Raw genomic sequence first — 27,494 nt, 5'->3', positions numbered from 1 at the left:
GATCCCAGGAAACAAACAGTACCAAGTCTGCCCCCTACTAGCAGCATGATCATGGGCAATTTACTTAACTTCTTTGTATCTCAGTTTCCTCATCTATAAAATGATGATACCACAAATGCTAATGACTGTTGAGAGGCCTATATGTATTACTATATACGAAGCCCCAGCTTTATATACCTACCACATGTCTAGTTTGTAATGAGCAAGAAATGCTAACTCCTATACCTTCATACTCAAAAGGACAGCAAATGTCACCATTTTTTCTGTGAAGCATTCCTGGACTTCCCTGTGGAAGCTTCTTAGTTCTGCTTTCATAACACTTTAGCCATATCACAATGTTTGTCACCCCCAAGAACAAGAACTCTTCCAGAGTAAGAACTATGTTATATCTTATTCATGCTTCGAGCACCTAGTACAATGCCTGGCACAGGGTAAAAAAAAAAAATGGCAGAATGAGTGAATAAATAAATAATTTATCAAAACATCTTTAAAAAACAGCTCATTCTAGGATATAGCTGTCTCACTATTAAATTAAAGTCAAAGCAATGAACTAGAAAAGCGTATGTAAAAGAGGTTAAAATTAAACCAATTCCTTGAAAAAGGCTAAGCCAACCAAAATAAGCCATACCACTGATATACATTAAATCAGTAACAGAATGTTCTTATTGAAAAATTGATAGTTTCTTAGCTCCTACTATGTATTTCAATTCAAATAACTAAAATTGTCAAAACAAACAGCACACACATGGCACACAGGCTAGCCAGGTGAAAGTCAGAAAAAAATGATTATTTGGTTTTCCCTTAGCCATTAATAAACAGATCTGTAAAATCACTGAAACAGTTTAAGAAAACTTCCCAGAGGGCATAAAAGAAAGGCTCTGGAGTGAAGAAAAAAGTTTCTAATAGAAGAGCTTGCTGTTAAAGAGTAAATTAAAGTAATTTAGTCTCATTTCAAAAACCAAAAAACAAGGAAGGGTTATCAATGCAAATAATCAAATTAACATTTCACCAAAATCTACATGGGAAAAACTTTGATTAAAGACTTAAATGTGTTCAAAATATCTCTAAAGAAAAATTACTTAAAAGTATACACAATCCAGTGTCTTCTAATAAAAGTCCTATTAGACCTACTTGACTGGAGCATTATGATTCTTTAACTATCATGATAATTATGTAAATGCAAGTGATGACGCTGTTAGTATTTGAAAACTATTTAGTCTCTTAATTTAAAATTACATTAGCACTAAAATTGTTTACCCATTGAAGTGCACAGCAAAAGCTGCTTTAATATAGACAAAGGTAAATGTAAATAGAAAAAACATAAAATCTAAATTAGGAAAGTGTAAACTAATGAGGTTTTGGAGAATCAGAAAGTTATTTGTTTAGTTACTGAGCAATTTCTAATTCAAAACCTCTTTAGTACCCTTAGAATCCTAAATTATCATATGAAACTTATTACAATCAAAATATTCTAGATCATGGTAAATATTTCATTTCTGTCCACTTTAGTTCAAATAAAAAGCAATAAAATTGGGGACATGGGTTTACTTTCTGAAGGCAACCCTTCCTTCTACTCTACTTAAAAAAAAAAAAAAAAAATCCCACAATCATTTTAGGAAAAAATATCTTGAGTTGACCAATAAACCAATTTATTACCACACAAAAACATAGACACAGTAAAGTTTTCCAGAATTGTGTCCAAACAACAGAAAAACAAAGTCCTCCAGGTTACAACCATAAGTAAAAATATACTGTAATTCTAACTATAAAGTAGTAAAAATCACTCTAAATTGAAAGAAATTTCAATATAAATTGAAATCAATGATATAAATTGCTTACATTGTAAAATGAAGGTAAGGTTTATGTACAGCAGCAGCTGATGACTGTTTCTTTGGTGATCCTGAGTGACAACTGGTCTCGAAAATTGATAAAGCATTCTCATCTTCACTATCATCTAAAATCAGAGTTTCTATATCTGTTTAAAAAAAAAAATCACAAAGATTATGAGGCTTAAAAAGTCCTTTAATATTAGTGCCCTACCAAAGCTAAGAAAAACTGGTTTAAAAATCAAGTGGCAAAAACTAATAAGTTATCCATCAAATAACACAGATTGTCCAAGGAAATTGACAAACTACAGTATTCTGAGTAATTTATAAATGGAACCAATGTAATTCTTTCACCTTTACAGACTAGTTAAGTGTTATGAGATGCATTTTGGGAGACTACAAGAACTCTGGAAAAGAAATGGCACTCTCATAAAATACTCACCTACTTACTAAAAATTTCTAAGTTAATTTTGACCAAAACCAGTACATTTAATATAAATAAGATGGTTTAATTAATAGAGTAATTGAAGTATGGCCCAGTTCTTACAAAAGCAACAAGGAACAAATTGACCTTTATTTTTTCACATGGCACACACACACATATTTCAAGGAAAATCTAGTCTTAGTTAAGAAGGGACTCAGGAATTCAGTGGGAAAAAAACCAATCTTAAAAAATGTACTCATTCAAGTAACACTGGGTCTTAAGTTGTTGTTCGATGGACTAACGGGAACTAAAATTCCTATTGAAAGTGCCATACTTGAAAATTTATCTGGACTACAACCTAAAGTATTAATAGCCGTAATTCATACACACCTAACAAAAACGTCAATTCATTCAATAAAAAGCAATGCTACATGTGTAGGAGAAATGGGAGGAAATTAAGATTGACAGAAATCATACCCTTCCCCCAAAAAAACAAAGAAAAAAAATAGGCATGCTTTCTAAAATGAGATACTGAATTGTGCTGGCAGACACAGATTTCAATGGCTTTTAAAAGCCAAGTATTTAATACAACTAATATTGTAAAGGTTAATCAGAAAATAATTGAGTACCATGTGATTGATAATTTCATATATAAGGAAAGGATACTTGTCTAAGAAAAATATTAAAGACCAAAACAATCCAGAATAATATATCTAAATAATTAAAAAACAATGATTAATAATCAAAGAAAATTTGGTTTCTTTCCTCCACTGGTATGTGACGAAAAAAAATGAAACTAAAGCATACTTTATACTTATGGGGATAAAATGGTAAGAAAACACAGATAATAATGCCATAAAAAAATTCTCAAATGCAAGTAAAGAAGTTACAATCTCTCAGAAGAGAAGGTAAGATTTTTATGACCTTCTAAAGGTGACATAGTCTTTTAAAAATTAAAAAAAATTGGGAGAAGATACATATCCTCAGTTTTGAAAATCAGAGATAAGAAATGTACAATTCATGGCAGAGTAGCTGGCTCATACATAATATTTGTTCTCCTCCTCATTTGACAAATTTAAGAAATCAAGTAATCGATGTGGTATTTCATGAGATATTTCATGTGATATTTCATGAGAAAATACATATATGACAAGCAAAATTCATTGAATATCGATGATTTTTACTATATATAACAGTTTTACCATTAACATAATTCATTGGACAATTTTTTATACAGTGCAGACTACATGTTAAACAAAGAAAATGAGGATAATTTTTTTTAATTACTGTCTCTTCTAAGTTCATGGGCTTTTACTTTGATTAGCACAGGAACCTAGAGTTTTCCTGTATGTGAGTAACATTTTTAAAAGTAGCTTTCTGTTTTTATCTCAAATCCAACCAAACTACAATCTTGAGGCCAGAAGTCAAGACCTTCTATCATCAGGTTCTAATTTACTGCCCTACTAGTAATTTACACTCCATTAGCACAGCACATTGCAGAATGCTGTGCCAATAAAACAGTATGATGAGTTGAATCCAGAGGGACATTATAGCAACATGGTTAAGTGCATGGGCTCTGGAGTCAGGCTCCCTGAGCTTGAGCAAGACCTAGAACTTACTGAGTGACCCTATATAAGTGAATATCTTCATTTTTGATAGAGTAAGAGTACCTACCCCCAGGATTGTTATGAGGATTAACAAATGACAATTTATGTAAGGGCTTTATGATAATAAAAGAAATGTAAGCCAATAATATCATAGCCAACTTTTCTAAAGGTGGTAACACTCCTACATTAAGATAGTCAGAATGTTCCAAGAGTGAACAAACAGAACAAACATCCATTCATTCTTTTTATGGACACTGACTAGGCAACTACTGTATGCCAGACAATACGCTAGGCCTAGAATAAACAGTGGCCAGTGAAATGGATACATTTCCTATATTCATGGCAAATACAAAAGAGTAACACATAAATACCCTTATAAGAAAACTCAGAATTTATTTACTTATGCCTGTACTTGTTTCATTTTAACAATATGAAAAGGTAATTTATACTACCTTCTTTCTTGTCACTCTGGCTAATTTCAGCATGAGGAAACACTTTTTGCAAGACTGCTAGGATGTTGTTGAAGCTTCTTTCCAGCAGTGGTCTTATGATGGGGGATAGTGCATGTCCCGAAGACATGACAGCACGCTGGGAAGCAGGCACGATATTCTGCATTGCGTGGTAAAAATCTTGGGCGTTGAGCACTATTGAGGAAACATCTAGCTGCAGTTTATGACTGCTAGCATAGATCTGGGGGTAACGCCTCCGCAGGGCAATCAGGGCAGCTTCAGTGCACAGGGCCTTGATATCAGCTCCGCAATAGCCTAATGCACAAAAGGAAAAGGATAACAAAGGTAAGTCCATTTTTCCAAGTATCAACTCTATTTTGCAAATATGCACATCTTTATCTAAAATAAAATACTAAATCAATCATGTGCAATTTCACTAGCAAAATGAAAACTGACCATTTAAAGTCACCTAATAAAACTGTTTACTCATTAAAACTAAAAATGTTTTGAATATTTTAATTAACAAACACATGAACTAATGATATTAAAAGAAAACAAGTCATATATTTTGTGCCAAAACCAATTACAATGTACATCTTTCTTCAGGAAAGGTTTTAAAAAAATAGTTTTATATCAATCTTTCATCAATATTTCCAATTATTAGTTTAGTCCTCATGACATTACAGTTTTCTATAAATTTTTCTAATATTACTAATTTCCAAACACATATAATGGAGCAGTACAAAGTAGTATACATAAGCGGAAACTTCAAAATCAGAGCTATTCTACTACTAACTCTGAGTGCAACCCACAAGCAGGTTAGTATCTTATTACCCCCAAAACTATACTTTAAAGTTATGATCATCTCTGATAGTTCCAAAGGTATTACAGGGAATGAGAATCCATTAAATTTCTACATTATCTTCCTTTATATATATATATTTAGTTTAAAATGATTGATAATCTAGTTCAAAGGGCTACAAAGATATGAGGTATCATCCATTACCCATATTTAACTGATCATGTTGTTAAACAACAGATCAAGCCACCAGTGCTCTGAAATCATTTCATTCATTTGAGCGACAAATACATAGAAAAACATATGAACTCTTAGGTTTTTACCACAAATGGGAAGAAAACCTCAAACTAGTCATGGTGTTTTTTTATATCGACAATGAAACCTGCATTTGGCCACCTTTATCAGTTATGCCAGCAGCGGGAACCACCCGAACCAATTACAGAACATTAGTCCCTAAGCTCTTCAAAGAGTGGTATCAGGTTTATTTATCTTTTTATATCTCACAATGACCTTGTAGAACACTTAAATACTGAAATTAAAATGGTGATTAGATAGGAAAACTATGAGCAGAGAAGAAATAGTACCAGACTAACTGGCAGAAAAAGAACATTAAGGAACAAAACCATATAAATCAAACTGACTCACACATCTATAATAAATTCTATCCCTATATCCCTCAGTAGGGCAAATGATCACGTTAAACAAGTCCTACACGTAACAGAAAACTCCTCACCCTGCTCTCCTTTTTCCACAGCACTTACAACCTTATCATCTACCTATTATGTTTACTGTCTGCCTTCCCCAACTAGAATGTGACCTCTGTAAGAACAGGGGTATTTGTTTGTTTTGTTCGCTAAATGTATCTCAACTACCAAGAACGATGCCTGGCCTGGCATTCAGTAGATATCCAAAAAATATTTCTTGAGTGAAAGAATGAATGAAAAAGAAAAGAGTAACTCCAAGGTTATAGTTTGGAAACGTATAACTATTAGGTTACCATGTATTACAAGAAAGAAGGGGATGAATCATATCTATTAGGCTTTTCTTTTTCTAAGAAATCTAAATTCTTTTACTATTAAACCAACTTACTCACTGTAACTAAAAATTTCAATGAAAACTATCAAGTACTATATTCATAAACATTTATTCAGAGGTAGGGGAAAACTTAATATGACCTATGAGAATTTAATTCAGAAAACTATAAGCAGATTAAGCATTAACACTGCCCCATGACAGCAATCAATCTCCCAAATAATTCTTCAGAATAACCAAGTTTACCACGTCTCTCATTTTATTTTCTATTTCTCAATGAATGAACCTGACAAAAAGTATCTTTTCCTGTTCCATACACATCTGTTACATTAGTTCAACAAAATAACTGTAGAACACCAGCTCAGTTATAAACAGTTAACTAAATAATCCATTTCAGAGGAAGTAAAGAATAAACTACCGTCTTCAAAAAAATATAAACCACATTTCCTTTTCTTCTTTAAAAGTATATATACTTAGTGAACATACTATATGACCCTATTTTTAAGTGCAAAAACCTAATTAAAAAAGAGAAAACGTTCAAAAACAATGCAGAACAGAAAAAAGCCACTAAAAGGTATTTTATGTAGTAAATGTTGCCCATAACATTTATGTTTGACATAATAATACAAATAGCAATGTTTGTTCATTTTTTCTTAATTTATTAAAGATAATTTTAAAGCTTATCAACAATAATAGATTCCACTTAAAGAAGTAAATTTTCTTCACTGAGTTAAATAGATGTTTTGTATATTGACACATTTTATTAACCATATCAAAAAAATCACATTTGTTAATATCATCACCAATCTCATCGCTAAAGTCTTTTAAGTGCTGGCAAGCTGTCAGCTCACAATGACAAATATAAGTCATAGAATGCCCTTTGAGAACTGCTGTGTAGCTTATAATCCCTTTTTTGTTTTTTAAAAAATCCTAATTTTTGCTTGGAAGTTTGAATTTCATCATTAGTTATAAACTAATCCTTGAAAAAAAATAAAGAAGTAAATTTTCTCATGGATTATCATAACCAACAGACTATAAATGATAGGATTTATCTTCTTTACATTTGTTTGTGAATGAGAATTACTAGTTTATATCTGTGGTTGTCAACCTTGACTAGTCATCTGAATAAACAATGAAAATGAGTCAAAAATAGATTCCCGACAAACTTAATGAATCAGAATCACTAAGTGGTGGTTTAATATCATAAATGTGTATTTTGAGAAAACTTTACAAGTGATACTGATATACAAAAAAATTGAGAACTACTGAATTAATAATACACTTTCCTTACTAGACTCTAAAACAGAATTAAAGGTACATCATAACCATGGCTAAATAGGCTATATTAAGGGTGACCACATGTCCTGGTTTTGGCCATTTGCCTTGTCATAATTAACAGCATATTTTTTCACTCTCAAAAGGGTCCTGGTTTAGAAAAATAGATGATATGACTATTCTAGAAATACTGAAATATAGCCTTTTGAGAGTTAAAAGTTGATGTTAAATATCAATATCCCTTCCATAAGAATTCCATAACCATACTAGTTCTACCATTACAACTCTAATAGTCTGATGAACACACATAGCTAGATACCAAAGAAAACGCATTCCTAAATACTGCTATTAAGATGGAAATTTGTCTGAAAGAATGAAAATATAAGCTATTCAAAGAGGTTATAAACTAGAGAAAGGTAATAAAATTTTATGAAGTTACTTTTTAAGTAAAATACCAAACAATGAAGGTCCACAAGCTAAGATGCCACACTGACAGATACCCTTTCATTGTTTTGGCCCTCTTAGTGAAAATGAATAGAGAAATATGATTAGATTAAAGTTCTTCATTAATCTTAAGTTCCTACTATTTGTGCACATGTTCTGGATACCAAATTATTTGAAGACTACTAAAAATCACACCTATTATGCATGCAAACCTCCAAGTACTTGGGAATTCATTTCAAGGTAAAAGTTACCAAATCCATAACCTCTAACAAGAGGTCAACTATCTTTGCAGTCGTTCATTAAGACTGCATACTCTTTTGTTAGGCATAAATTCCATTCAGCTGAACCCATACATGTTAAAACATCTTTGGGATACCTAAGTGCTAAGCTCATAATGAATTAAAAATTTATTGCTATTCCGTTCCTGTTGGAAGACCTGTATTTGCTTTTTTCTTTTTTTTTTAAAGTGAACTTAAATGAAATAAATGTCATAATCAAAATCAGAAGTCAGTTAATTATAATGGATTTTTATGTCACTCTCCAGTAAGAAAAGAGTATATATAAGCAGATTCTAAACCAGCAACGCCACCCCCAAAAAAGGCAAGAGAACTTTTTCAGTCCTATAAAAAAGTATGTCTTAAAATTGTTTTAACTTAAGAAACAGACTAAAAGCTAAAATAAATAACTTGGTAAAATGAGAAGGAGTGGCCTTTCGAAATGAAAAAGGAAACTGAGAGTCTAATATTTAAGATGAAGAATTAGAGTATATAATATTTCAGATGGTAGACAGGGTAAAAAAGTAATTTTAAAATTACTCTTAGGGAATTTCCAAAATTATTTGAAGACTTCTGCTTATTTCAGTTAAGGATCATTCTGTGACAAATTCACAGATGAATCTACAAATATTTCCCATTCTGATCTATACTGTAACACAATAATATCATAAAAGTAACAGGAAATAAAAGGGGTCAAATTTCAAAAAGGGCAAAGACTGGATTTTGTACCAAATACCACCCTCTCCCATAAAGCAGCACAAGGCTTTGCAAAGGTCAAGCCAAATTTACATGAAATGGGTTTGGCGCATGCTCTCTTATACCAGGCAAAGCTTAAACTGGAGTAGTGCTGGAGAGATTTACGTTTTCTCCTCACCAGAAGATGTCGAGGTCTTTGTGGTTCAAAAGCTGAGGTATGCTGCTTCGGAGATGGAGGTCCCTGTGGATGAAGAGGATAATTCGGATGTAGCTAACTGAATGGACTAATGTTCTATTTAAGTTTTAATTATTTGATGGTGGACCACAATGATTTTTTAACTAAGTTGTTCTTTTTGGTTTTGGTAACTTTAAAATTTTCCCAAGTAGACTGCTGACTGTTAGTGGACTTATTAGGGGGACTTCTTCATAATGCTTAAAAAAAGTTCATGGAGAGATTTTTTAATTTATATTTTTGAGAGAATGAGAGGAAAACAGACAAAAGACAGAAAAAGAATGAAGGAAAAATACCTGTGTGTATATTCAGTTGCTTAATACCACATTCATTTTTATTTCAGACCTAATTAGAGCCAAAACCCTGAATTCTAAAACCTCTGAATTCCGTCTCCTATGTATTCATGTATGTACATAAAACACTCTCACCATATCCTTTTAGGACAGTAGTGTTCGTTCACTCTGTAGGAGATCTACTTTGTGAATAACTTATTAACTTGGAGAGTTTTACATTTGGGGAAATACTAGCAGATGTCATTAAGTATTTTCTTTGAAGACTCCTCTCACTCAACTTCTTTCTAAACCACCAGCATGAGGATGAGTCCATCATGTAATCTGTGAAGTAAAAGACTACAATCCTGCCCTATCCCTGGACCTTCACCTCTCGTTTAAGCTTATTTTTCTTAGTAAAACTTCTGAAAGGGAACAATTCCTAAAAGGAGACACTGTAGTAATACTGGAAATCCAGCACTCAATGAAAGGCATATGACCACTGAGCTTTGATAATCAAAACACCTAATGGCAGCTAAAATTCTAATTTAGAAGTGTTCAAACGTCAAGTGAAATGTTTACATTTAAAGGCAAAGCCATCTATTGCACAAAAACACAACTATACTCATTCACATTCCAAACATAAGGGGAAAGGGAGGCTGATCAGAACAAACAATGACAATCAAAAAATTCAAACAGTAGCACTTACCAACACATGTTTCAGCCAATTCACCTAAAAAAGCATCTGACAATTTTGGATTCCAGTCCCTGGTATGGATCTGTAAAATGTGTTTTCTTGCCTAAGAAGAAAAGCACAGATAAATAAAATCTTGCCTAAGGAAAAAAGTACAAATAAATAAAATATCCTCAACCCCAAAATGTATTAGATGGAACAAATTTATCAACTAACCATATCCCAGAAAAGCAACTGTTTATTTTAAAAGAAACATAAACAGCTTGGCCTCCGCATCAACTCTGATTCCCATAATAACCCTGTGAGCTATGTAGCAGAGATCTTTGTTTCACAAACTAAGATACTTAACATCCTGAGAGGTAAAGGAACTTGACTAGCGGCACATATGACTACGTGACTGATATAGGACTAGAACTCAAAACTAAATTTCACTTTCCTCCAAGTCATTTTAACCATTTGAAAACATGTAAACAAAAAAACTTTAATGTGTTATAATAATCATCTTTTAAACAAACCTTATATTTAGATTTCACAGGCCTTTTGGTTCTAATATGCATAAAGTATCATTAAAGTTTTAAGTTGAAAAAGTTTTCAATTAAGTAAATAAATATAATAAACATCATCTTGTAGGTTAGTTAATGCTTTCACATTTAATATATAACAAGGTAATCTCCATAAATATTAATTGAATTCACTGTAAAAGAAAGGTTTAAACAATTTTACCTTGATTTTTTTCTTTCAAAAGAGCATTCTTTACCTTAAATCTAACTGTATAGCACAATCAAAATTTTAACATCTTGGTTCCAAATTAAAATGAAATTTTTCTCCCACAGTAAAAAATAAACACTGAAGTATGAGTCCATAATCACCTAAAAAGTCACATCAGAATTTTTTTTTCACATTTGCCTTCTTTCAGGGGAAAGACAATGCTTTCTAAAATTGAGTATACTTGGGCTTCCCTGGTGGCGCAGTGGCTGAGAGTCCACCTGCCGATACAGGGGACACGGGTTCGTGTCCCGGTCCGGGAGAATCCCACATGCCGCGGAACGGCTGGGCCCGTGAGCCGTGGCCGCTGAGGCTGCGCGTCCGGAGCCTGTGCTCCGCAACGGGAGAGGCCACAGCAGTGAGAGGCCCGCGTACGGCAAAAAAAAAAAAAAAAATTGAGTATACTTGTTTCCTCAACACTGCTACTTGAGTTTCTTGAGACTATGAAAAAGCAAATTATAACCAAGATGATAATATTATTGCCTTGGTGAGGAATCTGGGGTCTAGCACAAAAACAAAAAGAACTTGAAAGTTTTCAAGATAAACTTTGCTCAAAAAGTTGACAAAATCTGGAATCAATAGCTATTGCTTCATTTCCAAGTTCTAAGTTAGGTGTTCAGCTACCAAAAATAAATCAATGATGTAAGAAATATTTTCTTTCAACTTGAAATATCTGCCTGAACAGATATTAAAAGAATATAAAACCAAGGCCCCCAAAAAATATAATTCTCAGAGCTTACATAGTCTAGAAGATGACATTAAGAATCTATATAGACTTCATTATTAGAAGGGGCGCCACTCATTCAAGACCCTTAGAGAATCAGAAACACGGCAAAAAAAAATCTAAGCTGGAAGATATCTCAAAAAAGATCTATCTGGGCTTCCCTGGTGGCGCAGTGGTTGGGAGTCCACCTGCCGATGCAGGGGACACGGGTTCGTGCCCTGGTCCGGGAATATCCCACATGCCGCAAAAAAAAAAAAAAAAAAAAAATCTATCTGTATCCCTTCATTTTACAAAATAAGTAAAGATTTAGAGGAAATGAAATTAATTACATAAAGTCAAAAGTTATTGTCAGGTCTCTGAGACATTTAAGTGCCTTTCTCTTTTTCTATATAAAGAGTCTCCTTTCTTTATCATAAAAACAAGAAATAGAAGAAATTATTTAAATCAAGAAATGTTTCATTACAATTTACTCTATATGGCATACAGAATAGTAAATCATATGGTTTCTCCTGATAGAAAGTAGCTTCCTCTATTATTAAGAGTCAAAGGCAAACTCAGGTCACTCATTCTTTAGGATTCATGAATATACACATAACATTTATAACAATAATCATACTGCTGCTGATGATAAACAAAAGAAATTAAGCATTACTGCATAAAGAAGGTACATGCTATTTTATGGTAATAAAGAGTTAACAAAATTATTAAAATTTGGCACCAAGACTTACTTTTTTTGTTGTTTGTTTTTTACTGTCACTTGCTCAAATAGCAAGAGTCATGATATTCCACTTCCCAAACTGCATGCTAATATTAGACACTGACTGGTATCAATTTAAATTAATAACCAAATGGACCCTTATGACTGCCCTTAACCCTTCTCTATTCTATTCATGAGGCTATCTTCCAGCAGACTAGTTCATAGCTTCTCTGTCTTCACACTCAGCCTCTCGTTCAGAACTTGCTTCCTAATCCACTGAGAAAACTGAAGCAATCAGAAGGAAACTTCCAAAGGTACCCCATACCAACTCTGTCCACCTGTTAGCATGTGTACCCGCAATATTCTGTCTTCTCCCTATTATAACAGATGAACTATCAAATTCCTATCTATAGTCATTCTCGGGACTTCCCTGGTGGTCCAGTGTCTAAGACTCCACGCTCCCAGGGCAGGGGGCCCAGGTTTGATCCCTGGTCAGGGAACTAGATCCCACATGCTGCAACTAAGACCCAGCACAGACAAATAAATAAATAAAATTTTTTTAAATTAAAAATAAAGTCATTCTCATCACTCATACATTAAATCCAATTCCCCTTCTCGCCTATCAAGGCAAGAAGATAATTCTCCTTTCTCAATTTCATCACCAAAACTTCCTTCCCTACGGGATATTTCTCCCATCTTAAAAATAACAAAACACCTTCTCTTGTCCCCAATTTGCTCAACATCTCACCTCAATCCTTTGCTTCTTATTACAGCAAAACACTTTGAAATATTTATCTCCATTCACTGTCTCCAATTCCTCCCCTCCCATTCTCTTAAACTAACCATATTCGAGTCAAGTTTTTTGCACCCACCACTAATTGAAATTGTTCCCATCAGGTTTCACCAATGACCTGCATAATGCTAAATACAATCGCCAATCTTCTGTCATGTGATTTAATTTAGCAACATCCGACACAGTTAATTATACCTTCCCCATTGATATAGTTTCTTCACTTGGCTTCCAGAATCCCACTCTCCTAGTTTTCCTCTTACCTTACTGACTGCTTCTTAAGACAGAGGAATTGTATCATCTAGTCTCATGACCTTAAATATTACCTAAGGAAAAAAAGGTGAACAGCCAGTCTAGGTTTTTTCCACAGACCCAGGCCAAGAAAAATGATCTTAGGTTTAGGTCTTAAGCACTGTTTTCTTGAAACTTCGAAAGCTAAAATTAACATGGAAAACTATGTTCAAGATCCATACTTATACAATATAGTAAGCCACAGAACATTTCCATCATCACAGAAAATTCAACTGGACAGTACTGTTCTAGACCTCGGTTACTGTTAAATCTCTGATTTGTGTGGACTATACCTGAATTGTGAGGACTATGGTTGGCATATGGACTTTGAGGCCTACATGACTAGGACACTAGAGAAGATAATTGGAAAATCAAGGTAATGGCTTTCCTGTGCCGAAATGAACACTGGCTGTGTCTCTTAGAGCTAATAAGCATATTCCCCATCTACTGGTAGAGCCTAAAAGATGTGCTTGAACTGTTGTAAGATGTTCCAAATAAGATAGCTGATGCTTCCCCATGCTGAAGTAGACTACTTCAGTCTTGTCTCCTATAACTAAGCGTACCTCTATGCACTGGTACAGCCCTAGAAGCTCACTCGGGTAACAAAACTGACGCTGTATACACTATGTTTCCCATCCTGACAAAGCTAAATAAACTTGGTGCCCAAAAAAAGCCTATAAGTTGGATCGTCAATCCAAAACTGAGACAGATATAGTGGCTGTTCAGACTGTCGAACTGAGGTAGAGACTGCTCTACACAGACTGCTCTATACAGCAGAGCCATTGCCTTCATTTCCCTAGAGTCTACTGTACTGTACTAATCACTAAGCTTCTCACATCTATGTACATAATCAAGGCATTTTACAGAGATCCAAAATCAAAGCCATATAACAGCAAGTGCTCGTGTGTGCATGTGTGTGTGTGTGTGTATAAATATATATATTCATATGTAGTACCTTCTCTGCTCTCTTTTGGTTATATTTATATAGGTATGTGTTATAAAGGTTCTAATTAGGCTTGATATGTTTAATACATGCAAAGCATTGTCAAATACAGAATCTTCTCTGAATATGTCCCTCCCTCTCAAATATAAATGTGCAGTGAAGATGACAGTCAATGATTAAACTGGTCAAAGACTAACCAAAATATTGCCAAGTAAAAATAGGACAAGAGAACTCTGTATAACATATTAAATAACATTTTACATAGTCAATGACTACACATTGCCCTGTTTTAATTATGTTCTTATTTTTTTTATTATGTTCTTTTTAAAACTACACTATAATGAATGGCATTTGCTGCTTTTAATTAAGATGTTACAGCCATTTCTATGAGAATTTGCATATTGGGCTCTTATTCATAAAGCCACCATTACTCTAAAAACGTTATTTTTATGGGAACAAAGGTACTTTGGTGAACAAGAGACATATAACCTGTCATACAAGATAATTAATACAACGTGGAGAACTAAAGAAAAGAGTAAGTAAGCATCTATAGTAACCTAAAAATCATACCCTTACTTCCTAAAAATCACAAACTTTCTGATAATTGTTAACAAAAAAGATTAAATTATTCAATAATGACAAGAATTTTTTACGGAGTAACTAAGATATCCAACAAGCACAAAATTTTGAAAATGACAACTCATAAAATACCACTTTCAAAGTATATGTATACATATATATATATTTCATAATTGAGTCACAAATAAATCTTAATATATCAAAAACTCTTACCTTTTGATCAGGAAGGTTGAAAAGAAATTCTCTGTCAAAACGACCAGGTCTCCTGAGAGCAGGATCTATAGAATCAAGTCTATTTGTAGCACCAATAACAACAATTTCGCCCCTATTGTCTAATCCATCCATAAGAGCAAGGAGGGTTGATACTATAGAGCTGTAACAAAATTTTCAGACAAAATTTTAAAAAGGGAAGAAAGAAAAAGTTGCAAAAATTGCTGCTTATACTAACTTTTATCAGTCTTAAAGACTAAAAAAATGGATTTTTATATCCATGTTCACAAGTAAAACTAAGTTCCATTTAACTTTCTCGTATCACTCTAAACAGGTTTAAGTCTTCTGCAGATATAACTGACATACAATACACTGAATATATTTAAAGTATACAAATTGCTACGTTTTGAAGTATGTGAAACTATCACCATAATGAAAAAAAGTAATATCCATCATGCTCTTCTTCATGCCCTTCAAAATCCATTCCCTACTGCTCTTCTTTGACCCAATCCCCTGGCAACCACTGATCTGAGTTCTGTCACTATAGATTAGCTTGCATTACCTAAAATTTTATATACATGGGATCACACAGTAAATACTTTTTTTTTCTGGATTCCTTCCCTCAGCATGATTATTTTGAAATTCACCACATTGTTGGTTTAACAATAGTTTATTCCTTTTCATTGCTAAGCAATATTCCATTTTATGGATGGATCCCAATTTGTTGATTCACATGTTGATGGACATTTAGACTGTTTCCAGTTTTTGGCTATTACCAAAAAAGCTGTGAACATTCATACAGGTCATGAAGATGTTCCCACAGGTTTTTTCCTAAAAGTTTTATACTTTTACCTCTTAAGCTTAGGCCTTCATCCTCTTAACCTTTAATGTTTACAGAATCTAAAATAACATCATATTTTGTATTCCTAAATATTGCTTTATCACTGTCTTTTTTTATCATGGCCAATTGTGCAACAGGTTGGTCAATTTTATTTTTTTCAAAGAAGTGACTTTCTACTTTCCTGATTTCTGCATATCTCTGTTTGCAGTTCATACATAGTTAGCTATAATTTTTTATTTTACTAATACCAGAGATTGCTTAGAGTTAGGACAATAGTTCTTGATAAAAACATAAAATTCTCTGCTTATCTTTTTGTCATTTGTTTCTTATATTTTGTATATTACTAAACTTTGGAAATTAGTTGTGATTTAAGGCACAATATATGGTCAATTTTTATAAATGCTGTGTCTGTTTGAAAACAGTGTTCATTCTATAATTGCCTTAGATAAGTATGCCCACAAGATCAGATTAATATAATAAAGTTGTTCAAATAATCTGTAGAGAATTTATTTTATGCTCATTTGGTCTATTAATTACTGAGAGGTACATGATATCTCTCACAATGATTATCAATTTGACTCTTTGCAGTTCTGCCAATTTTTGTTTTATACAGTTTGAAATGTAGTAATTAGGGAATTATAAATTTTAAACTATTACATCTTTTAATAAATTGAAGATTTTATTGTAAATTGATCCTCTTTTTATGTATAATAATGCTTTCTGTCTTAAGAGTCTCTTTTGTCTAATATAGCAATAGTAGCTTTCTGTTAGTATTTACTTGATACACTTTTATACCATTTTCTGAATTTGACTATTTTGGACATTTTACATAAATGAAACAATACAATATGTGATCTTTTGTGTCTGGCTTTGTTTCAACTAGCGTAACGTATGTGAGGTTCACCAATGTTACATGTATAAGATAAACACATGTAGCATGTGTCAGAATCTCATTCCTTTTTGAGGCTGAATGATATTCTACCATGTGGATATACCACATTTTATTTAACCATTCATCAGCTAATGGACATCTGGGTTATTTTCATGTTATGACTATTATGAATAACACTGCTGTGAATATTTGTTACTAAGCTTTTGCATCCCTTTTTCCCACCATTTGGAACCTCTCTTATATGTATCCTTATATGTATTGATAGTTACAGTTTCACAAGTAAATACGTATGTTAAAATTACCAAGTGTACTCTTTAAGTATATCAATGAGTATATATAGTATTCTGTATCAATTATACCTCAGTAAAAGAGCTTTAAAAAAATCAGTAGTAGGGGGCTTCCCTGGTGGCACACTGGTTGAGAGTCCGCCTGCCGATGCAGGGGACACGGGTTTGTGCCCCGGTCTGGGAAGATCCCACATGCTGCGGAGCGGCTGGGCCCATGAGCCATGGCCGCTGAGCCTGCGTGTCCAGAGCCTGTGCTCCACAACGGGAGAGGCCACAACAGTGAGAGGCCCGCATACCGCAAAAGAAAAAAAAAATCAGTAGTAGGGCTTCCCTGGTGGTGCAGTGGATAAGAATCTGCCTACCAATGCAGGGAACACAGGTTCGATCCCTGGTCTGGGAAGATCCCACATGCCATGGAGCAGCTAAGCCCATGCACCACAACTACTGAGCCTGCACTCTAGAGCCCGCAAGCCACAACTACTGAAGACCGCACGCCTAGAGCCCATCCTCCGCAACAAGAGAAGCCACTGCAACGAGAAGCCCGTGCACCACAATGAAGAGTAGCCCCCCTCGCCCTAACTAGAGAAAGCCTGCGTGCAGCAACGAAGACCCAACGCAGCCAAAAATAAAAATAAATTAATTTTTTAAAAAATCAGTAGTAAAATAAAAAGATTCTAAAATATCTCCAAATATTTTCTTTAGAAAAGCAAGAAATGAAAAACAAAAAGAAAACACACATAAATAGAAAACAAACATGAAATGGTATTCTCCAATTCATTTGTGTCAATGATTACATAAACATTAATGGATTAAACTTTCAAATTAAAATGAAGAGATTGTCCAGTTAGGAAAACAAGACCCAACTATGTATTATCCACAAAAGTAATACTCTAAATATTAAGACACTGAAAGGTAGGTAGTAAGTTAATGGAAAAAAAATGTACCAAGCAAAAAACATCAGAAGTCTAGATTAGCTTAATCATTAGATAATCATTAGATAATCATTTCATTAGATTCTAATGAAAATAGGTTTCAAAACAAAAAGTATTAACAAAGATAAAGAGGGGCATTTCATAATTAGAAGGCAACTTCAAAATAAAGACATCCGGGCTTCCCTGGTGGCGCAGTGGTTGAGAGTCCGCCTGCTGATGCAGGGGACACGGGTTCGTGCCCCGGTCCGGGAAGATCCCACATGCCGCGGAGCGGCTGGGCCCGTGAGCCATGGTCATTGAGCCTGCGCGTCCGGAGCCTGTGCTCCGCAACGGGAGAGGCCACAACAGTGAGAGGTCCGCGTACCGCAAAAAAAAAAAATAAATAAAAAATAAAAAAATAAAGACATCCAAAATAATAAATGTGTTTGCACCCAAAACAAAACTTCAAAATAAATGAAACAAAAACTGGCAGAATTAAAGAGACAATTCTACAATCATAGTTGGACATTTTACCACATCTCTCTAATGTTCATAAAATAACTAGACAAAAAAAATGAGTAAAAACACAAAAGGTCCTGCATAACATTATTATAACCCTGTCTTACTTGATATATAGAGAGAATATTATACCACAAACAGCAGAATACAAATTCACAACACAGACAATACCTGGGACATAAAGAAAACTGCAGTGAATTTAAAATGACTTTAAGAGTTATCGTTTCTGACCACAATAAAATTAAATTAGAGAAACTAATACAGTGTTTTATGTTAATTATACCTCAATTAAAAAATTAAATTAGAAACAATAAGATAAAAAACACAACTTGTAAACTAAACAACACACTTCTAAATATTCATTGTGTCAAAGAAGAAATGACAAGACGAATTGGAAATTAGTTTGAACTGTAGGACACTGATTATATAAGAGGTCAAAAACTGGGATGCAGCTAAAGCAGTGCTTAAAAAGAAATTTATAGCTTTCAATGCCTATATTAGAAAAGAAAAAAGTTTCAGTCAAAGTCTAAAATTCCATCTGAATAATTTAGAAAAAGAGAAAACTAAACCTAAAGCAAACAGAAGAAACAAACAAACAAACAAAAAGCCAAGAAAAGTCACAATGCATATTGCTAAATGCATATTGCTAAATGAAAGAAGTTAACCTGAAAGATTACATGCTGGATGATTACAAATACATAGCATTACGGAAAGGGCAAGGGTAGATAGTAAAAAATCATTAGTGCCAGGGACTGAGGGGGTGGGGTGGTGAGGGAAAGGAGGGATGAGTTGGTAGAGCACAGAGGATTTTTAGGACAATGAAAATACTCTGTGTGACACTATAATGACATATGCATGTTATTATACATTTGTCCAAACTCACAAAATGCAAAACACCCAGAGTGACTACACACTTTGTGTGATTATCATGTGTCAATGCAGGTTCCTCAATTGTAACAAATGTACCCTCTCTGATGAAAGATGTTGATAATGGGGGAGGCTGTGTATCAGTGTGGGCACAGAGTAAATGGAATAATCTCTGTACCTTCCTCTCAATTATGCTGTAAACCTAAAACTGCTCTTTAAAAAAGATTTTTTTTAAAATTACAAAGAACAAGGTTGGGGACTTATACTAATAAGACTGTATAAATTTCTCAAGTAATTAAGTCAATGATATAAGGATAAACCTAAAGATCAATGGAACCAACTAACAAGTCTAGGAATAGACAACTTAATGGTCAATTTCTGACAAAGATGCCAAGTAATTCAATGGAGACAGGTAACCTTTTCAATAAATGGTCCTGGAACAATTGGAAAAAAAAATATGGAAAAAGTAAATTTCAGTCCATACCTTGCACTAGCTATAAAAATTAACTCAAACCTTTACCTTATGCTGACATATGAATGTTAACTTTAAAATGAATCACTGACCAAAATTTAAGGGCTAACACTACTAATATTTTAGAAGAAAATATAGAATAGTTGACAAATTGGTTTAGGAAATTATTCTCAAGACACAAAAATATATACCAAAAAAATTTACATAATGGGCTTCATCAAGACTAAAACTTTTTGATTTTCAAAAAGTCATATTTAAGAAAAAGGCAAGCCAGACTAGTAGAAAACTTTTCAAAACATAGATCTGACAAAGGGCTTGTTTTAAGAGCACATAAAAAAAATCTTACACTACAATGAGACATACAATATGATTTCTTTATTTTTAAAGGGTAAAATAATATAACAGACATTTCACAAAAGAAAATATGTAAATGAGCAATAAGTGCATGCAAAGATGCTCAATATTATTAGTCATCAGAAAAATGAAAATTAATCCACTACTACACACTCATTAGAATAGCAACAGTTAGAGAGTAAAAATACGAAATGCTGGCAAGAATGAGAAGCATCCCAAATCCTGATACATTACAGTTAAAAACATAAAATGGTAAACCACTTTGGAAAGTAGTATCAATTTAAACAAACATTTAACATAGGATTCAGCCATTTCTCTCTAAGGTATTTACCCAACAGAAATGAAAACATATGGTCCCATGAAAATGTGTATGCAAATGTTCACAGCAGCATTATCATAATAGCCAAATATAGAAGCAAACCAAATCTCTATCAGAGGAATTAAACAAATTGTGGTACACATACAGACATACACACAGAGACACACATGCTGCCCAAGGACTACTACTCAGAAATTAAAAAGAACAAAATATTAGTGTATGTGACGTGGATAAATTTCAAAAACATTATGCTATATCAGGATTAGGCATCTTTTTCTGTAAAGGGCCAGAAAGTAAATGTGTTAAGGCTTTGCAAGTCATATGATCTTCCTCTCACAACCCCTCCCTCATCTCTGCTCTTGTAGTGCAAAAGGAGATATATATAACGCAAAAAGCAATGAATATGGCTGTGTTCCAATGAAACTTCATTTACAAAAACAGGGAGAAGATTTGGCTCATGGGTCCTGGTTTGCTGACCCCTGTGCTAATGAAAGAAGTCTTCCTCAAGGACAGAGGTCACATCTTATAAGCCTCATAGCACTTATCCAAGGGCTAAATCTAAATACTATGTCAACAAATGAAAAGAATTCAACATAATCAGATTAGGAAAAATTACCTGTGGATCTGATCTTGCCTGCTAGAGCGAACTGGAGCTAATCCATCTATTTCATCAAAAAATATTATAGACGGTCTCATCAAATATGCCTAGTATAAAAAGAAAGCAAACATTATTTATTGTATTAGTTTTCATTTTTAATTTAATTACTGTATTTTCTTAATAGGTAATATAAGCAAATGGTACAACATACAGCAGGTAAGAAAGATTATACAGGAAAAAGGAAAGCTCCTTATCACCCCAGACTCTAACCACAAGGTCTCCACCCAGTAGACAACTACTGTTTTCAGTTTGTTTATTCTTCCATACATGTCATTTATACACATAAACAAACATGTATTTTTAAACACATTTAAACACACTATACATATTGCTTTTATTGTATAACACAGCCTATTTTATGTTATTGATATATTTTAATTAGCTTACATGTAAGTACATAAAGATCTGCTTCATACTTTTTTAACAGCTACAAAATGCCACACTATATGGATGTGCCGTAATTAAACGAGTCCCCTACTCATGGACATTTAAGCTGTTTTCAATCTTTTCCTATTATCAATAATGCTTGAACAAACATCTGTGTACATTTAACATTTCACATGAATATAAACATATCAATATAAAAAATTATAAAAGTGGAACTTATGGTTCAAAAGGCATGTGTCATTCCTAATTTAGATACTTGCAAATTATCTTCCATTGATGTATCAATTTACACTTCTCACCAGAAATATTTAAGACTGCTCACCAACAATTTATTATCAAACTTCTTGTTCTTGACTAACGTTTTAAGATAAAGGATGTTACCTCATTTTCATTCTAATTTTTATTTTTGTTATCAAGGAAGATGAGCATTTTTCATATCTTAAAAGAGCCATTAATATTGCTTTTTCTACACAAGTTCTGTTCATATCCTTTGCCAATTTTTCTATTGGATCATTGGTCTTCTGCTTACTGATTTCTAGGAGCTATATTTACTTAAAAATTAGACTCTCTCTATGAAATGAAATGAAAATATTTTTCTTCAAAGGGTATCATCTTTTGGTTTTGCTTACCATATTGTTGCCACGCAGAATGTAAAAAAAAGATTTTATATAGTGGATTCTTTTCTTCCATAGTTAGACTTTCCCTACTCTGAGATTAGAAACAAAATTCTCCTGAGTTTTCTTCCGGTACTTTCACAGTGTCATTTTTCTCAATAAATCACAGATCTATGTAGGAACTTGATTTAAGGTAAATAAATTTTAATTACAAATGAAAACTGCTATATAATTTACTCAAATTAATAGAGTTTATTTTCATTTCAAAATTACTTAAAGCTAATTCTTAGTTCACAGGAAGGTCAGCTTATTAAAGAATGGATACAATTTTTCATTTCTCCCTTACTGATAACAATGTTCATTAAACTTCCAGTGTTCTCTAATAATTTTATTTTTTTTAATTTATTTATTTATTTTTGGCTGCATTGGGTCTTTGTTGCTGCGCACGGGCTTTCTCTAGTTGTGGCGAGCAGGGGCTATTCTTCACTGTGGTGCACAGGCTTCTCACTGTGGTGGCTTCTCTTGTTGTGGACAGAGCATGGGCTCTAGGCAAGCAGGCTTCAGTAGTTGCGGCACACGGGCTCAGTAGTTGTGGCACACGGGCTCAGCAGTTGTGGCACACAGGCTCAGTAGTTGTGGCTCACAGGCTCCGTTGCTCCACGGCATGTGGGATCTTCCCGGACCACGGCTCAAACCCATGTCCCCTGCATTGGCAGGTGGATTCTTAGCCACTGCACCACCAGGGAAGTCCCTCTAATAACTTTAAATGAAAGACAATTCAACCACAAAACTTTGCCCCTTTTGAAAAAAAAAACTTTATAAGGCTAGAATTACATAATAAGAGAAGAAGAGTAAAGATTTAATCATTACTTTTACATACATGAAACACAGCTCTTTTTTAGAACTATGGCCTCACACAATTGCAAAAAGGAAGTACAGTGTATTTAACACCAGTTAATGTGATAAGCACTTTACAATTGACCTTTGTATACGTGGATTTCTTTCAATAAATATATTGAAAATATTTTGGGGGAGATTTATGTCAATTTGAAAAAACTCACAGATGAACTGGGTAGCCTAGAAATAGTGAAGAAATTAAGAACACAGTATGTCATGGGTGTATAAAATATATGTAGATACTAGTCTATTTTATCATTTACTATCATAAAATACACACAAATCTATCATAAAAAGTTAAAATTTATCAAAACTTACATGAATAAACACTGTACCTGCTCCATTTACAGTCGAGAGAAATGTAAACAAAGATGCAGTATTAAATCATAACTGCATAAAATTAACTGTGGTACATACTGTACTACTGTAATAATATCATAGCCACCTCCTGTTGCTATTGTGCTGAACTCAAGTGTTGCAAATATCCGCTTAAAATGCTGTGTGATGCTAATCTTCTCCTTGTGAACAGTTCCTCTCTCCAGTAAATTACATAGCACAGTAAAAAGTGATCTTTTTTTACTTAAAGTGATGTTGCATATTTTTCCTTGTGTTTACTGCAATACAGTAAACTTTAAATAACACCATGGGACCTATACAAAGTGCCACTGTTGATGCTGGAAGTGCCCCCAAGAAGCAAAGAAAAGGCATGACATTACAAGAAAAAGCTGAATTGCTTGATATGTATCGTAGATTTAGGTCTGCAGCTGCAGTTGCAGCCATTTCAAGATAAATGAATCCAGCGTAAGGGATATTTTAAAAAAAAGAAGAAAAGGAAATCCCTGAAGCTCTTGTTGCAGCTACACCAACAGGTGTGAAACCTTGAACTTTTTGCAAAATACCTTTTTATCTCATATTGAAAATGCAGCTTTTATGTGGATGCAGTATATAAGAAAAGTATTCCTGTAGACTCTAATATAATTCAAGAAAAAGCAAGGTCATTCTATGAAAACTTAAAGCAAAAGGAAGATGAAAAATCTAAACCTGTAGAAATTAATGCCAGCAAATAATTTTAGATAGAGGTATGTGCATAGGCTAGGGAGGATAAATTACAAGGATTTATGGAGCTGGATCATATTACCGGGAACATAGGAGTGAATTCCTGCCCCAACCAAAAGGCATTCGTGTGGATTTTTTTTTATTCAAGTTAACTGGCTATTCCAAAGTGGTTTTTTTTCCTATTTTTGACGATTGGAGCCCTTCAGATGCAGGATGGAACTGTGTTTTGCATTTTTTGGTAAAATAAGCAAAGCAAGGACCTGGAGGTATATGCTGGAGCAATCTCCTTGGAAGGATTCAGCATAAGTAGATGGTAAACATGTAAAGGGGAAAGGGAGGGTTTGTTTGTTTTTAAACATTTATTATTTATTTATTTTATTTTTGGCTGCGTCTGGGTCTTAGTTGCAGCACGCGGGACATCTTCGCTGAGGCATGTGGGACCTTTTGTTGCGGCACGGGGGCTCTTCATTGCAGCACACGGACTTCTCTATAGTTGCGGCGTGCGGGTTTTTCTCTCTCTAGCTGTGGCACATAGGCTCCAGGGCTCATGGGCTCTGTAGTTGTGGCGTGCAGGTTCCAAAGCGCGTGGGTTCTGTAGTTTGCGGCACGCAGGCTCTCTAGCTGAGGCACACGGGCTCTGGCAGGGGCTTAGTGGCCACGGCATGTGGGATCTTAGTTCCCTGACCAGGCATCAAACCCGTGTCCCCTGAACTGTAAGGCAGATTCTTTACCACTGGACCACCAGGGAAGTGCTGGGGTTTGTTTAAAATAGTAAATCAGTTAAGTCACTTCTAAATTTAAAGAAAACAAAATTGGAGTTGAAGAATAAGCAGGTTTCCAGTTGGCTATTGCTATTTTTCTTTGAAAAAAATAAACATTTTTTTTAAAAATTAAAAAAAAAAAATGTCAAGGTAACAGAAGCACCGTCTGCTGACCAAGAGGTAGCAAACAAGTTCCCAGACACAATTAAGAAAACCGTTGATGAGAAAGGGTATCTGCCTGAACAGGTTTTTAATGCAGACAATAGTGCCCTATTCACATTTATTAGTAAAGAAGAGAAATGAGCACCAGGATTTAAGGCTGGAAGGGATAAGCTAACTCTACTATTTTGGGCAAATGCAATCGGGTTTACGATCAGGACTGCCTTTATCTATAAAGCTGCTAACTCTCGAGTCTTGAAGGGAAAAGATAAACACCAGCTGCCAATCTTTTGGTTGTACAAGCAAGCCTGGACAATGAGAACTCTTTTTCTGGATTGTTTCCATCTATGCTTCATCCCTGAAGTGAGGAAGCACCTTTCCAGTAAGAGAACCACTTTTAAAGTTCTTTTGATATTGGACAATGCCCCTGGCCACCCAGAACTCGATGAGTTCAATACCAAAGATGCTGAAGTGGTCTACTTGTCCCCAAACATAACAACTCTAATTCAGCCTCTAGATCAGGGGTTCATAAGGACTTTTAAGCCTCATTATAGACAGGACACTATGGAAAGGATTGTCAACACTATGGAAGAGAGCCCCAATAGAGAGAACATCATGAATGTCTGGAAGGGTTACACCATTTCTCTCCATTATTGTTAGAAAAAGCCATGAAAGTCACCAAGCCCAAAACAATAAATTCCTGCTGGAGAAAACTGTGTCCCGATGCTGTGGGTGACTTTACAGGATTTATGATAGAGCCAATTAAGTAAATCACAAAAGAGATTGTAGATATGGCCAAAAAAAAAGGTGGGGCATGAAGGGCCTCAAGATATGAATCTTGGAGAAACTCAAGAGCTAACAGACATAACACCAGAGGCACTGACAGAAGATGAAATATCCAGAAGATGGATATGAGTGCTTCCGAACTAGTGTCAGGCAATGGGAAAGAAGATGTAGAAGAAGCAGTGCCAGAAAACAAATTGACCTTAGACAATCTGGCAGAAAACTTCCGATTACTCAAAACTGCTTTTGACTGCTTTTACCACATGTCTATGACATGGGCACTGAGACTAGAGCAAACGGTGGAAGAAGGATTGGTACCATACAGAAACATTTTTAGAGAAATGAAAAAGCAAAAAAGTCAAGCAGAAATTATGATGTATTTTCATAAAGTTACACCAAGTGTGCCTGTCTCTCCTGCCGTGCCTTGCATCTCCTCCACCTCTTGCACCTCTGCCACCCCTGAGACAGCAAGTCCAACCCCTCCTCTTCTCCTCCGCCTCAGCCGGCTCAACATGAAGATGACAAAGATGAAGACCTTTATGATAATCCACTTCCATTTAATGAATAGTAAACAATCATCATTCTGTACAGTTAATAAACTTTCTATTATGTATGTGTGCCAGTGTCTTCATGTGAAAATCTAATAACTGTACAGCAAGAACTGTATGAGACATTTTTGTCATAATTACCACTTAAAGTATTCATTGTGTAGACTATTGTGTGCAAGACTTGTACTGAAACGGCCAGCATATCCTTACATAGGTATAAGGTGAGTGATATTTAATAAAAAATTAATAATGTGTTCATTTTCTTACAGTTCTACACCTTTGCTTTCAAAGAACTATATTACTATACAGCATGCCCCTCTCTCGTAATTGGAGAAGCTGCATATCAGCCAATCATCACAGGTAAGAGTTTTTTTCCTAATATAACAATGTTTCCATTACTGTATTATGAATATGACTGTAATTTGTGTATGCCATAAAAATTTTATAACAATTCATTCACTAGTGCATAGGCTAGGCTACCATGAAACAATCATACTGCTGCTTCTTTGCTATCAATGCATGAATCATTATACCTGTAATAAATATGAATTTCTTTTTCATATTATCTTTTCATTCTTGATGTCTAGTGTTAGTAATATATATAACATCTACAGTGTTTTGTATCATATAAGACAATATTGATGTAGGTTGAGAGAGAATTCATCTTGTATTCAGGCAACATAAAATTTTGGTTGTGATAACTACAGTACAGTACTGTAAATCTTTTATGATTTTCTTAATAACATTTTCTTCTCTCTAGCTTACTTTATTGTAAGAACACAGTATATAAACACAATACAAAACATGCGTGCTGTTTATGTTATTGGTAAGGCTTCCTATCAACAGTAGGCTATTAGTAGTTAAGTTTGCGGGGAGTCAAAAATTATACACGGATTTTCAAATGCGCAGAGGTTGGTGCCCCTAACCCCTATATTGTTCAAGGGTCAACTGTATACACTTCCTTTCGGTAAAAACTCACAGTAGTCCAGTTAGATAGGTATTATTTCCCCCATTTTATAGAGAATGCAAATAAGGATCAGATGCTTTCATTTACTTAAAGTTACATACTTAACAGTAAAGCTAAAGATAAACTAACACTTTTCTGACACCAAAGGCCAAACTCTTAGCCAATATATTGTACAGTCATC

General features: G+C 34.2%; 1 protein-coding gene across 2 annotated transcripts in view; it reads right to left on the bottom strand.

Annotated features, from left to right (window-relative positions):
* ATAD2B (ATPase family AAA domain containing 2B) overlaps window positions 1–27,494 on the bottom strand; it is a 149,845-nt gene that overhangs the window by 73,676 nt on the left and 48,675 nt on the right. For both annotated transcript variants that reach the window (XM_027113730.1, XM_027113731.1), the window contains exons 13-17: window positions 21,100–21,188; window positions 15,025–15,184; window positions 10,038–10,128; window positions 4,310–4,621; window positions 1,840–1,975 (exon numbers count right to left, since the gene is read on the bottom strand). In XM_027113730.1, the coding sequence (XP_026969531.1) occupies window positions 1,840–1,975; window positions 4,310–4,621; window positions 10,038–10,128; window positions 15,025–15,184; window positions 21,100–21,188 (788 nt within the window). The remainder of the gene's footprint in view (window positions 1–1,839; window positions 1,976–4,309; window positions 4,622–10,037; window positions 10,129–15,024; window positions 15,185–21,099; window positions 21,189–27,494) is intronic.

Source organism: Aethalodelphis obliquidens, unplaced genomic scaffold (assembly GCF_003676395.1).
Source record: "Aethalodelphis obliquidens isolate GAN/ISIS:26980383/991018 unplaced genomic scaffold, ASM367639v1 scaffold12, whole genome shotgun sequence".
Classification (NCBI taxonomy): Eukaryota; Metazoa; Chordata; class Mammalia; order Artiodactyla; family Delphinidae; genus Aethalodelphis; species Aethalodelphis obliquidens.
This window is presented reverse-complemented; position numbering and strand designations above follow the sequence as displayed.